The sequence below is a fragment of the Sarcophilus harrisii genome, chromosome 1 (assembly GCF_902635505.1).
Source record: "Sarcophilus harrisii chromosome 1, mSarHar1.11, whole genome shotgun sequence".
Classification (NCBI taxonomy): Eukaryota; Metazoa; Chordata; class Mammalia; order Dasyuromorphia; family Dasyuridae; genus Sarcophilus; species Sarcophilus harrisii.
Genome location: NC_045426.1, coordinates 698872622 through 698888045, shown reverse-complemented (window position 1 = coordinate 698888045; position 15424 = coordinate 698872622). Strand labels below are relative to the sequence as shown.

Below are 15424 nucleotides of genomic sequence, written 5' to 3'. Positions count from 1 at the left end.
GTTGAGCAGCCAGTCCTTCCTGGAGGGGAAGCCTAAAGCCCAAGGAGCTGCCCCTGGTCCTAGTTGTAGGCCCAGGAAACTGGGAGGAGCCCCCCCCCCCCCCCTCTGCCACCAGATCCGCTCACTCCAACACAAAGTGTAAACTCCATGCCTGCTCTGTTCCTGCCAACTCGGCTGCCCTCGGTCTCTCCAGCTCCAGTCCACCTGGACCACTAACCCTGGCCAAAAAGGCAGCCCATGGGAAGGTCACCAAGCACATCCCGGATCCTACTGGCAAACCCCTCCAGCTGCTGGAGGCCCATTACAAAGGAGAGCCCTTGGCCTCCCAGTCCCAGAGAAGGCCCGCCACCTGGGGAGAGATGAAGAGGTTTCTCAGCTGTTTGAGCCTCATTCCCACCCTTCCATAGGAGGATGGAAACCTCTCCACTTCTCATATTCCACCGGGCTCTAGCAGGGGATGCGGCCCCAGCCCTTGGCCGGCTGTCCAGAACGGGGGAGGCTGCTCCTACTGGATCTTCACCAAAGAATTGGGACGTTTTTTCATATTTTAAAGTTTCTCTTCCCGAGTCCCTCTGGGTCTTGGCGAGGGGAAATCTGAAGGTGGCAGCTCCACCACTTTGGCCATCCAGGCACCACGACTCAACTGGGTACCTTTAGGACATCAAACAGATCTTTTTTTATTGCAGGGGGAACAGGGTGTGTGAGGGACATGCAGGAAGGGATAGCTCCTGGCCCAGACCTGAATCTAGAGAGTCTACCAAGGCTCAAAACAGCTTAAAAACAAAAAGAGGTCAGAGAGACACAGAGAAAAGAGAGTAAGAAAGGCACTGTGCTGACTGGGGCCCTCCCCAGTCCCCCAGGGACCGACTCTGCCGCCTCCTTAAGGACCGAAAACCTGCCGATTCCTTCCCTGGACTCCCCAAGGTGAGTAGGTTTTGAGAAAAATTTATATTAAGAGCTGGGCAATTGAAAATACTGCCAGTGCTTGTGAAGTTTGGCTGAGATTCTGAGACACCCGCACTTTCCCAGTCGATGGGCTGAAGAGAGAAGGAAAGGAGAAATCCCTTAAAACAGAAGCTTCTCCAAAAACATGGGAAATCAAACTGAAAACTTAAGAAAAACCCAAAGATCTAATGAGTTCCCAGGCACCGCCCAGAGAGGAGAAGAGGAGCCGAAGGTTACCCACAACAGGCCCCAAACCAAAGCCAGGCTCAAACAAGCCCCCACGCTCCGTGGGAGAGAGAACAAGCTTGGAGACTCTGAGGGGGATTTACTAATCATGGACACTCAACACCAAGCCCGATGACACTGGCCAATAGCAATTTAAGGAAAACCTAGCCAAGCCACCAGAATGCCAAACCAGGACCCCCCCAGTACAGTTTCCCCCGCCCCAACCAGAAGCATGGGAAAAGGACATTTTTGTTGTGAATGGAGCAGCCATCTATTGCTCTAGCCCAGGGCTGCCGTTTAGCCTGCCTGAAGCCCAGAGCAGAACCCGATCTGTCGGCCCCCACACTCCCATTAGAACCAGCTGATCAGCCTCAGCTTTGCCAAGCTTTTGTGCCTGGGGAGAGGCCCAGGAGTGCCCAGCCGGAGGAGCCCGATGCTGGCTGGGGTTCTCCTGCCTTAGGTGAGTTGAGGTGAGGGGAGCAGAAGGGGAAGTTGAGGAGGAAGATGAGCCCCAGGGGACAGATGGCCTCAGGTGTCTCCTGGACAACAGCTAGGGGCAGCTCCAGCAGTGGCTCAAAGTGTAAGATGGGAACCAATACAGGAAGCAGGAGGCCCACACTAGAGTAATTTCTAATATACATAATACAAAAAAAAAAAAATAATAATAATAAAGAGCCCTCATCCCCATGTACCTATATCTGTTAGGGTATAGCAGGCCTTGGAGAAGCCGAGGGTTTTCTGGACCAGCTAGAGCCAGGCCTGGACAAAGGGGGGAACTCCTGCCTAGGGAACCCTAGGCTTAAGGGGATCCTCCCCCCATCCCCACCCACATCATTCTCTGTGCCCTTGCTTCACCTTCAGACTCGTTAAGATCATGGAAAGGTGTTCCTTCCTTTGAACACAGCTATAAAGGAAAATTTTCTCCTGCCCAGCTCAAGGAGAAAGGGCCAAACCTTCTGGGGGGAGTGGGCGGGGGGGGGAGTACCGTTACAAAATGGTCACAGGACCCAGGACTGCAAAAAGGGCCAAAGGAGTCAAGCTACCCCTCTCTTGGGGGAGGGAAGGAAATCTTGCTGATCAAGAAACAAAACAAGGCCAAATGCAAGTCTCCAGGCCTCCTCTCCTGATTAGAAGCAGCCCAAGGTTATTGGTGACCATGACCCAGAGGGAGTAGCTGACAGCACTGGGCAGCTGGGAGAGCTTAAGGGCAGTTCAAGCGACCGGAGCCTGTTAGAAAAAAGCCCACAAGGGTCGTGCCTCTGGAGTTTCTGAGCGCTCTGCTGCCCCAGTGCCATCTCTGAGTATGAGGCTGGCGAGGTGATTGACGGGCGACTCGGTCACCAATTGGGATTTCCACATGCTGGGGGACAGGGCCTGGGGCTTTAGGGCGCCCTCCCTGAGCCTGGCTGGGCCCCGCCTCGGCCCACCGTGACTGAGGCGGGCGAGGGAAGTCCGACAAAGGTCTTCTATTTCCCGGAGATTGGAACACTGCAGAGGAAGTAAAACGTGAATAGAAAGATGGACTAGAAGGCTGCCAGGATTCCAGTGAATTGGAACGCTTCCAGGCACTGCCCCTGAGGATGGCCACATTATTGCTGTCGAGCAGGGCAGGGGGCAGATGATGAGAGCAGAAGGGGAGAGCCGGCCGACCCGTCAGAAGCCCCAGCGGCTCTGCTGCAAGGCCCGGGTCACATCAAAGGTACAGCCAGGCAGTTAAGTATCTCGGGGGCAGCTCTAGGTCAATTATCAGGAAGTAATTGGTCGTACAATCCTGGCCCTTGGGTACAGAACCACATGACGCACACCCCTGCGGGAGGTAGTGAGTGCCAAATGGCCCTCGTAAGCTAGAGACCACAGGGCCCACCGCTCCTAGGAAGAGGAGGCGGCTTCCAGAACCAGGGAGGCCTGGCTGGGCCCAAATGGAAGGCATCGAGCGGGGGCCGAGGTCTCGCCTTCACTGCTCATTTAACTGATAAACCATCTTCAGCTCCAAGTCCAGATGGGCTTTTAGACAAGTGAAGTCCTGGCCGGCCCCCAGGAGTCTAGAGGGGTCATTCCCATGAGTATCAGAACAAGAGACCCTGACTCCTCGAGGAGACCCCCCCCCACCATGAAGAGGCGGAGAAGGGAAGAAATGTCGAGTAGCATAAAGGAGTGGGGGAGGGAAAGCAAAATCAAGTCCCCGACAGGCACTAAAAGCAAAATGTATTTTGTGTGACAAAAGCCAAAAAGGCAGTTTCAGGACAGGAGGTAAAGCTGCTGCTCTGGTTCCCTGGCCAGCTGCCCTCGCTGGTCAGGGAGTCCCACCTTGTGGTTCGCACATTTTAAGACAGAACTTTCATTTGGAGACCAGCCCATGGGGCTCCCATCAGGCCTCAGGCGGGCTCCCCCACCCCGGACCCTATGCCCCACCTCCTTGGGTCCGGGCCCGCGCCTCCTTCCCAGTGATGGTCTCTCTCAGCCCATCCATTCTCCATCCCTGCTTCTCCTAAGGTTCCGTCTTAAAAGGGAACAGTATTTGTGCTCTGGGCCCAAGCCCTGTCCCGAGGGACACCAATCGGAGCCCCGGGGATCAGCCTCAGGCTCCTTAGCTGGGAAGGGTCCGATTTCACCCCAAGTACCTTGGAGAGGAAGGCAGCCACTGGATGCCAGCCACGGAGAAAGCGAGGGGAGTGAAATGAGGCCGCCCCAGAGCCGGGCCGGGCAAGGCCACTCTCTCCTCGTTCTGCCTCTTTAAAAAACTTTTTGTTAATAAATTGTGAAAAACATCAAGAAACCAAACCCAATCAAGTTCGGTCTCCTTTGTCCTCCCTTCTCCCCCCCCCCAGGATGGCCTTGCGTCCTCACAGCCGACAGAGGCAGAAGAGGGTCGGAATGAAGACGCCGAAGGCCACGAGAATGGGAAACATGAGGCTGCTGTTGTCCGAGGCGTACGGGTTGGGAGTCCGGGGGCCCGACTGGACCCGGTTCTTGCTGGCCTGCCTCTTGGCGTTGGAACCTTCTTCGTACTCTTCCTCCTCCTCCTCCTCCTCCTTCTTCTCCAGGCCTGGGTGAGGCTGCAGCTTCGGCACCTCTGAAGACAGACACAAGAGTAACTGCTATGCCCAGCAAAGAAGCGCCCAGCACCATTCTGGGCACAGGGCACGGGGCAGCAGGCTCAGGGGGTTTCTCGGCCGGCTGGCACCCCAAACATGGCTCCTGCCCGCCCTTCACCCAAGACTCCAGCCTCTTCTCCCACAAGGACCCAACGTGTCTGGTAACTGGCAGCCAATCCTCACCCAGCCCACCAGGATGGCTCCGCAGCAGCTGCCTCGCTGCCCTTTGGGGGGGGGGGGGGAACTCCACCCACCAGCTGGGCCTACATTGCACCCTCTTCCCTCACTGAACCCCTGAGATGTCAGCTTGCTTCTTCCCATCAAGAAACCCAGCTCACCCTCTCAAAAGGGGAGCAGCCCTGTTAGGACCCGGGGCAACAGACATGATTCCTTTCTGTCCTCAGGCCCCTCCATCCTGACACGTGAGAGAGGGACAAGTTGGATGGTGGGTGCAAATAGAAGGGGATGAGAGGCCCAATAGAGGGGGAGACACAAGGTGGCCTGGGAGGCAGGCAGCTGTGAACCTTGGAGCCCCCAAAAGGGAAAACCCACCCAGGGCCGGATGCCAGGAACACCAAGAGGTTTCATAGGTACTGGGCCCTTCCTCCCAGCTTGGCAACGTCTAGTTAGCAGACAGTAATGAAAGATGTTCTGGTGGAGGCAGGTTGGTTGGAAGGACCTCCACTGTTTGACAGGCCTCCCTGCGTCCCTAGAAAAAGCTAATAAACGGGGAAGCACCAAAGGCAGTATGACGTGACCCCGAGTCAGAGCTCTTTCATGTGCTGGTACCGTGGGCCCGGGGGAGCTCAGCGAAGGACGAAGGTTGGGTAGGAGACAGGAAGGAAGGAAGCACTATAGTTCTCCCAAGGGTAGATTTTCTGGGATCTGACAATGAGCTTAATGCAAAGTAAGGGAAGGAAATACTTTGCCTTCCACTTAGAAGGCCAAGCAACTCAAAGACAGAAGCTCCGGGCCAGGCCCAGCCCATCCTTTAGCAGCTCCAGGACTCAAGTGCCCAGTCCCGGGCCGAGGGCGGCCGCCTGATGTAATGGAGGAACAGCGCCCCGGGAACCTGCTGGTGACCCCCAGAGTCGAATTTCTCCCTGAGGACCTGTACTCTTCTCCAGACTCTCTTCCGATCCCCAGTGTCCAATCCCGTTAAGTAGCTTCGGGCCTGGTTCTCAGAATTTTGCTTCCTGCCAAGACTGTGCCAACTGACTGGCCCTGTCCTTACTCCCAGCATTCACCAAGTGCCGGTAGCCATGCCCACAATGCCACCAAATGCCAATAAAAACGTTACTCACCATCTATGGTCCCAGCCATGATATATAGTGCACAGACTTTGGGATTGTCGTAGTACCCCTACAAGGCGGGAAAAGAATCCGTCATGTTCGCCCAGGCCGTGGCACTCCCCGCCACCCACCCAGCCACACCGCCGAAGCCGCTACCTTGACAAACTCGATGTGGAGCTTCCCCGTGAAGGTGGACACTTCCCCCTGGACACTCAGCTTTCCCTTTTTGATGCTAATGGGGATGATTTCATCATGAGCCGTGCTGTGACCGACCCGGTCAAAGATGTCCAGGTCCTTCACGACCACATGACCATTTAAGCGTACATCAAACACCTGAGGTCAGGAAAGGAAAATTTCAGTCAGCCTCCGCTAGCTTCTCAACACAACAAGCACACAACACAAGGTACAACGTGAGGTGTTTGGGAGATAAAATCAAAACTGGTTTTTAAAAGATCCCCTGCCTTCAAGGACCTCATGCCCCATAGGAGATCCAATGCAGATGCAGATATGTATATAATGAGGTAAACCGAGGAGAAAGGAAGCACTAACAGCTGGGAAAATCAGGAAGGGCTTCCCAGGGCTTCCCATAAAATGGAGCATCCAGGTTGAATTTTAGGGACTCTGCAGATTCTCAAAGGCAGAAATTATGGGGTCAGATTGGAGGGGTGACCTGCACAAAGGCATGCGGAGAGGCACGGGATAGGGGAGGTGCAGACATATTGTGGCTGTGTAGTGGGGAGAGAAAATGATTTGTATAAAGGTCAGAACCACTAGTTCATGGGAACCAAAGAGTAAATATCCCAGTCCCAGAAAACCCATAGGTTAACAGAGGCCAGACAGTTTCAATCATAAAATCAGTTCAACAAGGACACACAAACGGCCTGGAGATGGCTCAAGCCCTTGTGCTAGGGAAATGCAAGGAAGCCCCGTCAAAAGGGCACCCCCCCCTACACTTCCTCACTGCCCATGGGCACAGTCAAGAGGTGCCACCAGACTCACAGAACAGGCCATTTAGGCCAACACACTATCAGTATCTGAGAGAGGCAAATCTACCAGCGGAGAGGAAGGGAAAAAACGAGGTTCAGAAAGATAATCAGGACAAAGGAAGGTTGGCTGGCTAAAGGGCTAGGAAAGCCTTGACCACTGCCACGTGAAGCAGAGTTCACAGTACCCCAGGGAGGCTGGGGATGACAGTGACCTCCTTCAGTATCCACCCGCTCCCCCTTCTCCCCCATGTTTGCCTTTTCAGTCTGAGGCCTCACGGCCCCCCCTCACCTTCTGCTGGGATTGTGCAAAATAGACCTCGGCAAACTTCAAGACCAGCACGTAGTCCCCCTCCTCTTTGATGGGCACCTCGTAGCCAAAGGTCTCCTCGTTGTAGCGCTCCGTCTGATAGAGGATCTGGTCTTCGGGGTTGGCACGAAGGATGGGCAGTTTCATCCCATAGTCTGAGGCTAGGGAACAAAGTGCGGGCTCCATGAGGGAGGGCCAGATACAAGCCCTGGGTGGGAACGGCGCCGAGGGGGCCTCCTGGTGGGGGGAGCGGCAGGGAGGGTCACCTGGCTACACCTGGCTCGAGCTGGACAGAAAGCAGCTGCTACCTGTTCTCAGTCTACCAGGAAAACAGACCCTTCCGGAAACCTGACACCGTCGATCCCAGCAAGCCCTACAGTGAAACACGGGAGCTTGGGAAAAACTAGGGACTAAAAGGAGGTCCACAAAGCACCTCTTCCCATAGCTTCGGGCCAACAAACAGTGGTTTCTGAACAAACACAAACTCATTATTCAAAGAGGGCACTACCCAGCCTGCAGCTGCCCGTCTCCCTGGGAGGGCCAGCTTCAGAGAAACCTTGCAAACAAGGGAGACAGCAGGGAATTCTATAGCAGATAGACAAAAGATGACTGAGCTCAGAGAATGTTCTTTAGCATCCAAAAAAGTACAATCTAAAACAAACAGGTTGCGGGAGTTGGCCAGAACCGCCAGAGAGACAGAGAAAATGCTCGTTTTCTCAACTGGTTTCCTCAATTTCCATTAAAAGGCTCCAATGTGGGTAAACTGAGTTAAGGTTCTAAGAAATGCTGTAATTGCTATCTTTTTGTAAAGGTTTCTAAGAGTGACTAAAACTCACTAAACTTTTTAAAAATTCAAAACACACACACACATACCCCTTCAGATCAACTTTTCAGCTACCACACAGCCTAAACACAGAAGATCAGTTAGCAAGAGACAGAGAAAACAAGTCACACACCAAAAACAGGGGGCTGACCATGGCCAAGGCAGTGATCTGTCTCACTTCAAAGACAGCCTTCCCATCTCATGTTTGGTATGGGAGACTCATCAGTGTCTACACCTAAATCTAGATACTAAAATGTCAACTTTCTCTCAAGATCCCCTTTCCCTAGAGGGGGCAGAATCAGCTGCCAAAATTCACTGAGACTTGGCTCAGGCCAAGTGCTATCTCCAAGAGGCCTTTCTGGGCTATTCTGGGGGTGTGTGCCCAAATCACTGCATATTTATTCATTTGTAAATGTTATATTTCCCCACCCTTCAGGAAAACTTTAGCTACAACATGACTCCCGAGGGCAGAATCTTCTCAATTCCTGAAGCAGTGCCGGATACCTGGGAAGTGCCCCCCCCCCCCAAAATGCTTGTTTCTGGGTACCTTCCTGTCCTTCAGGCCCATAAATGTATCAAGCTCTTAATGTAGTGCTGACTTCTTTGATTTGATATCTCCACCCCACTTAGTGTAAAATTTTGGTCCTTCTTCAAAAGCTTCAACAGGAAACACAAAACATAATTCAGGTCCATAGTACCCTCTAGGCCCCTCCACACCAAGGGGGACGACACAAGTAAGAGGGAGTTAGAAAAAAAAAGCCAAGTTGGAGAAGAATGAAAGCTCTCAAGATTAGGACATGTCACACTAACGGTTCCTGCCAGCCAGCCCACCCAAAACACCAGCAACAGGAAGCGAAGTGCACTCAGGCGTTCCTTAACTATTACCTCCTCCTCCTCCCCCCCCCTTTCCTTCTGAAGCAAAACAAAACCCACCTCCACAAAGAAGGCCGAGTTAACATAATGATACTAAGGGTCTGATGGGGTGACCAGCTTTCCTCCAAAGATGGGGAAGGAGGGAGGGGGAGAGCAGCCCATGTCTCATTGCACAAAACTCGAAACCAAGATTCTGCCAATTGTCTTCAAATGTTGCTGCAGCTGCCTCCCTTTAACAGCCCCTCCAAGTTCAGAGCTGTAGCCAGCTTTCATTTATTAGCATGTACAGAAAAGGGCTGGTCTGCGGTGATCTTTTTCATATTAAGAATGGAAAAAGAAATGTAATCTGTGGCAAAGCTGCACAGGGAACAAAGTCAGACTTAGACACCCACTCCCACCCCCAATCCTGGAATTGCCTTTTAGAACATCCCCCTCCCCCCCAATAACCCAAGCGATTTTCTCAGGGGATTGGCCACATGGAAAGTTTAATTTGTACAAGGCCCGGAAAGATATAGCAGCGAGAAGAGCTTTTTTTCTTCCACTTAAGTACAGTGAATGGTGTGGTCAGCAGACTGCTGATGTGGGCATAATACAGCCTTAACAGCTAAGGGAAAGGGGATGGGGCCAGGACTCTACTTATTGATCTAGGTCTTCCAGGTTTCCTAGGCAAGAGTGAGGGGTCCCTAGGATACCTTAGCACATGGTCCCCACAGAAATTAAGTACTATTATATAGCAGGGCTTCTTAAACTTTTCCCACTAGCAAGAAATTAGTCCCTTTACACCCAAGAAATTTTCACAGGCCTGTAGATATGCAGCCATACAAAATCAGCATACAAAGCAAACATTTATTGATAATAAAACATAACTTTGTGATCCCCACATTCAGTTACAAGACCCCATATAGAGTCTTAAACCCATAGTTTAAGAAGCTTTGCTATATATGAACCAAAGGCAACCCTGATCAAGAACCTTACAAACACTCACAATCTCCCTGTATGGTGTCAGAAACTGAGGTTCAACTTGGTGCCATGGCTTGGCCCAAGCTAGGAAACCGGACTCCAATCTACATCCCTGAACAGCCCGCTCCCTCGGCTCCACCTCCCTTTAGAATGGGCTTCCATCATTCCTCACACTTCTCTAGTTACAATGAAGGCAGTTTCCAGTGAAATCACCAGAGAATCTTTTTAAACCCGGTGAACAGGCCTGATAACCAAAGTTCTTTGTCAGGAAGTCTCCTCTACGGAGGGTTCACAAGGAAAGCTCGGGAACAAATCTGCTTTAATAAACCAGAGGGTCACTAGTTCCTCCCCTCCAGCTGCTGGGGGCTCTGGCCAGTCAGGCCAGGGCTTTCTCATCCGGGGCCACTTCTGTTTTATGCCCTCTCTATGGGGCAGGTACCACGTTTTTTGCAAGTTTTTTGCAAGTCGTTACCCTCAGTAGAGTGAGCTTTGGGCCTGGTTTCTTTGTACGTCCAGGGCTTAGCAGAGTGCCTGGCACAGAGAAGGAACTTAATGACTGCTAGCTAGGGCCAGTGATCTTATACAGGCCTGGACTGCCAAGTAGCTGTCATCTCCATGGGCATCTGGCACATGTCACTGAAATTCAAGTAAAAAGGTCACCAGGCAAAGAGATCTCTGACTTTGTCTCTTTTGAATTGGAAGTGGGGAAGAGAGGAGAATTCTTAGTAAACATTACAGAACCTCCGAATTAGAACAGTGTAGCTGGTCTCAAGGTTTCTCCCAGGGTGGGATACAGCCTTCCCGATTCTAACCCGAGACGGTTTTATTAACTTGGCTCACAGACACAAACTAGCAGCTTGGGAAAACCTAACCATCTCTACCTGCTGTAACCGCCGGGTAACCTAGTACCAGCTGGTAGCGGGCACAGATCAATTAAGTCATAATCGTTAACAATGTGACCTATTACCGAAAAAGATGCAAGTCTCTAAAATGCAAGACCACTAATGAGGCTTGTCCAGGATCATGCTGCTGGTTAGGAGCAGCCACCCTACACGGAGCAAAGTTTGGTGACCTTCCTAGGCAGAGCTCACGGGGAAAGTCAAGAGGAGGCCAGGACTGGAATCCCAAGCAGGGGGGGGGGGTCTGCTGAGGGAAGCAAAGGACGAGGAAGAACATTTTGCAGAGCAATGGTGTCTGGGGCCTGGTCAGCCACTGTCCCAGTCACAAACACTTCTGCTGGGAGCATGAGAGATGCAAACCCTCTATGGGGAACTAGAAACTCAGTGAAATATTCATTAAATATGTATACTTGCAAGATCCCGTGTTAAGTGGTAGAGGAGAGCCTGTATTTTACTGGGACAGTAGAAAATTAATAAATCCTGCTGGTTCCCTGGAAGGCAAATGGTGCTTGGACTGCCACAGAATGAAACTCCATTGGAGAGAGGCAGCCGGGCTTGGGGCATAATGCCCTAGCCTTGAAGGTCAGAGAGCAGGTTTGCATTGTATCTCTGTGATGGTGAGTCAAATCCGAGTCTTTAGTTCCCCATCTCTAAAATGGGGACAATATGAGTTGCGTAATCTACCTCATAGTTATTGGGAAGAAAGCTCTTCGCACAAATTAAGGTGCTTAAAAAAGGGGGAGCCACTATTTTCTTCAGAGAGAATCAGAAACAATATCAAGTGAGAAATAAGCAACAAAGCTTTTATTTTGATGGGTGAAAGCAATGTGAACCCCTTTCATGTACAGTTAAAAAAGCTCTTTCACGTAGAGTTTCTTTCAAGTGATTCTCCCAGTGGGGCAAAGGCAAAGGATTGACTTTATGAACAGGGCAGCTGTGATGCACCAAGGTAACACCAAGCTCGGGCTCAGGAAGATCTGAGTTCAAATCCTCAGACATTTACTAGCTGTGGGATCCCGGGGAAGTCACTTCACCCAGATCACCTCCCTTTCCTCACCTGTCAAACAAGCCAGAGAAGGAACTGGCAGACCCCTCCAGTACCTTCGCTAAGAACACCCCAAGTAGAGAAATGGAGAATCTATGCATGACCAAAAAATGTCAAAGATGGGGAAGCCCATCCGCACAACAAGCCATTCATTCATCAAGCACCTACTAGGCGCCAGACATTTTGCAAGGCAAGCTGGGCCTCCAGTCTAGAACGGCAGACAACGCACAGAGAGCATCCACCCGGAGCAAAGGGAAAGTAAAGGAGCAGCTTTCAGCCGGTCTCGGCAGCGGTTCGGCTTCGGCGCACTCACTCTCCCGACACCTGGCGCCCCCCTCTCCTTCCGACATGAGCTGCCAACCCAGTGGGGAGGGAGGGGGAAAGGAACAAAAGCAGCCGCCTGCAGAGAAGGGCACGAGGGGGCCCTGACCCACCTCAGCGCCAACCCCAGGGCCCAGGAAAGGGTCACGAAGACCCGCCCGGCGGGAGACGCCGGCTCCCAAGACCAGGTATGGGAATGTGGCTCCCCTACCCCCCCCCCCCAAGACTTGGGTTTACGGAGGCTGGGAAAGCCGCCAAAGGGGTGGCCGCACAGCCGGGAGCTGCCATGGTGGGGCCAAAGTCTGGAGTGGCAATTCAGCCGCCGGGGACCTCCACGGGCCTCCCCTAATGGCCTCCGCAATAACCAACTTCCTGCAAGAGAACGTGGGCCACTCACCGTGTGCCAGGCTTCCTCTCCCCTTAGCAATTCTGGCCCCGTCCTGGGGGGGGCGGGGGGGGTCAGACAGCCGGGGGCATCCCGCGGGCACAACACCTGAAGGGCAGGGCTGCACGCCCCCCCCCCCCCCCCCCCCCGGGGGCGGGGGCCCCCCCCCCCCCCCCCCCCCCGAGCTGGGCCCCCAGAGGCCGCCTCCCTCCTTTCTCAAGGGTGAGCTAAGCCACTGGGGCTTCCACATCTGCCAGCCCCAAGCCCCCTGCAACATCCCAGGGGGCGCCTGGATCCTCCCGGGCCATTCCTGCCCCCGCGGGAACCGAGGCTCAGACGCGATGCCACCTGGGCAGGTGGGAGCGGGCACCGGCGGCGCCTCTGCAGGCGAGGGGACCGCCTGGCGCCCGCTGCCCGGCCCCTCACATCCCGGTCTGCATCTATCCCTCCACTTCCTCCTCCCCCAAGGCCGCCCCCACGGAGGCTCCCGCTCGCCCTGGGCCAGGGTCCCGGCCAGGCCTCCCCCGCCCGGGGATCCCCCGGGGTCTGGCCGCCCTGCAAAGCCCCTCTCCACTGTAAGGCGGAGAGCTCGGGGGGGGGGGGAGCTCCAGACTGTTCGCTAAAGACCCCAGCGCGACCCTCCCGCACCCCCCGACCTCCAAAGCGTGGAGGGGCCCCGCTGCCTCGTCTGGTGTCACCCGGGGGACGGCGGGAAGGGACCCCTGGTCCCCCCCGCTGCGGCCCCGCGCTCCTACAGGGGGAGAAACTGAGGCCGGGCGGGTGGAGGGGCGGGGGAAGCTGGGTCCCGGGGGCGGGGCGCACGTGGCGGCGCGGCCCGGCCCGCAGCCTCACCTCGGCCCACCCGGCCCTCCAGAGGGTCCTTGCGGAAGTGGATCCCGTGCACGTCCACATGCGCCTCGCCGCCCGCGTTGATGGCCCAGATGACGCTCTCGGGCAGCCCGAGCCCCGCGACTGCGACCGCCCCGGGGACGGCGCCGCCGAGGCCCAGCAGGAGCAGCAGGGGCAGCGGGGGCAGCACCGTCGTCAGCAGCGGCAGCAGCAGCGGCAGCGCCGCCCCCGCCCCGGCGCCGGCGCCCAGCAGCATCGCGGGCGGCCCCGGCCCGGCTCCTCCCGCCGCAAGGGGCTCGGCTCCTCAGCAGCGCCCGGCTCCGCCTGCCGCCAGGGCCGCGGCCGCCGGGGACATGTCGCGCTCGCTCCCTCACTCGCTTCCCCGCTCGCCGCCGCCGCCGCCTCCGTCTCCTACCTCCACCTCGGGCACAACCGAACCCGGCCCCGGCCGCCGCCGGTAGCCAATCGGCGCCCGACGCTCATTAATTACCCACGGCCCCCGCCGGGAGCCGCCGCCCCATTGGCCGCGGCGCGGGCAGGGGGCGTGGCCAGCCCCGGGCGCCAGCCCAACCGCGAGGCTCCAGGGGGAACGCGCAGGGAGGGAGTTCGGTTGGAGCGGTTGGGGAGGGGATACGGAAGTGGTGGCCGGGGCGCCCTCGGAGGGTAGCCCACCGCCCAATGGAAAAAGGAGGAGGGAGGGCTGAGCGACAGGGAGGGGGGGCACGCGGACACGTCGCCAGCACTTCCGGTTGCCATCCTCTCTTCCATTACCTCCCACCCTCCACCCCGGATGCCGACAAATGGGCTCCTGGCCTCCACCTCCAGGGACGTCAGCCTCCTAAGGGGACGTGACTGGGGGCCCGACCGACGCGAGAGTTTCCCGGCATGGGCCAAGCGGGCCACCGTTCTTCTCCTAGGAGAAACTCCCTCAGGGTGGCACCTTTCCCCTCACCCCGGAGGGCCGGGACCGGAGGGCCGGGGGGAAGAGCCAGGGTTCCCAATCCCCGCCCACGGCTCGGCGCGGAGTGGGAGCGGATTAAGCGCCGGTGGCGGGAATGAATGAAAGGGGGCGGGCACGCGGGCCTCGGAGCATCCGGTCCCCGCCAGAGCGAGAGCGTCGATTGGTACCTTCTGATGGCCGCCCAATCAGAGAGGTCCAGCGCGGCGGAAACGCGTGGCTAGGAGGGGAAGGGAGAGAGGGAGGCTCCGCCGCCGCGTTGCCCAGGCAACAGGTTCCGCCTTCCCTCGGACCCCCTTTTCCTCCCGAGGGGCGGGGCGGAGTCAGTTTCCCCAGAGGAGGCTGGAGGGTTACAAGGTACCGGGTTCTCCTGGATCCTCCCGGGCGCCTTCCTGAGCCGGCCTCTCCCCGCCCTTCACAGCTCCTGCTCCTCGTGAGGCCGCTGATGGCCCCGAAGTCACGGGAGCGAGGCTCCCCTGGGCCCGGCCGACCTTGGCCAAGGCGCTTCGGCGCTTTCGGGTCTGGCCGAAGTGAGGCCGCGGGCACTTATGCAGCACCACCTGTGTCCCCGAGGCTGCCCTAGGGCCCCGAGGCCAAGCAGAGGGGCAAAAATCCGCCTCGGGAGAAAAGGTGCAACATCCTCTGCCTCAGGTTCTCCCTCCGGCCCCGTTCTAGGCTCCCTCCCAGCTCTGACGTCCCCAGTTCTAGGCTCCCTCCCAGCTCTGCTGCCCCCAGTTCTAGGCTCCCTCCCAGCTCTGACGTCCCCAGTTCTAGGCTCCCTCCCAGATCTGCTGCCCCCAGTTCTAGGCTCCCTCCCAGCTCTGCCGACCCCTGTTCTAGGCTCCCTCCCAGCTCTGACGTCCCCAGTTCTAGGCTCCCTCCCAGCTCCGACGTCCCCAGTTCTAGGCTCCCTCCCAGCTCTGCTGCCCCCAGTTCTAGGCTCCCTCCCAGCTCCGACATCCCCAATTCTAGGCTCCCTCCCAGCTCTGCCCCCAGTTCTAGGCTCCCTCCCAGCTCCGGCGTCCCCAGTTCTGGGCTCCCTCCCAGCTCCGATGTCCCCAGTTCTGGCTCCTCCCAGCTCTGCCCCCAGTTCTGGGCTCCCTCCCAGCTCCGACATCCCCAATTCTAGGCTCCCTCCCAGCTCTGCTGCCCCCAGTTCTAGGCTCCCTCCCAGCTCCGACGTCCCCAGTTCTAGGCTCCCTCCCAGCTCCGACGTCCCCAGTTCTAGGCTCCCTCCCAGCTCTGCTGCCCCCAGTTCTAGGCTCCCTCCCAGCTCTGACGTCCCCAGTTCTAGGCTCCCTCCCAGATCTGCTGCCCCCAGTTCTAGGCTCCCTCCCAGCTCTGCTGCCCCCTGTTCTAGGCTCCCTCCCAGCTCTGACACCCCCTGTTCTAGGCTCCCTCCCAGCCCCGACGTCCCCAGTTCTAGGCTCCCTCCCAGCCCTGACGTCCCCTGCTCTCTCT

General features: G+C 56.5%; 1 protein-coding gene across 1 annotated transcript; it reads right to left on the bottom strand.

Moving 5' to 3' along the window:
* On the bottom strand, positions 1 to 13423 carry MLEC (malectin). The gene is made up of 5 exons (XM_031948731.1): positions 13009 to 13423; positions 6833 to 7011; positions 5714 to 5890; positions 5570 to 5627; positions 1 to 4243 (listed from the first exon to the last, which is right to left on the bottom strand). Exons 1-5 carry the CDS (start codon positions 13259 to 13261, stop codon positions 4014 to 4016), a joined length of 897 nt encoding a protein of 298 aa, XP_031804591.1. The 5' UTR covers positions 13262 to 13423; the 3' UTR covers positions 1 to 4013.
* Positions 13424 to 15424: the final 2001 nt, after the last annotated feature.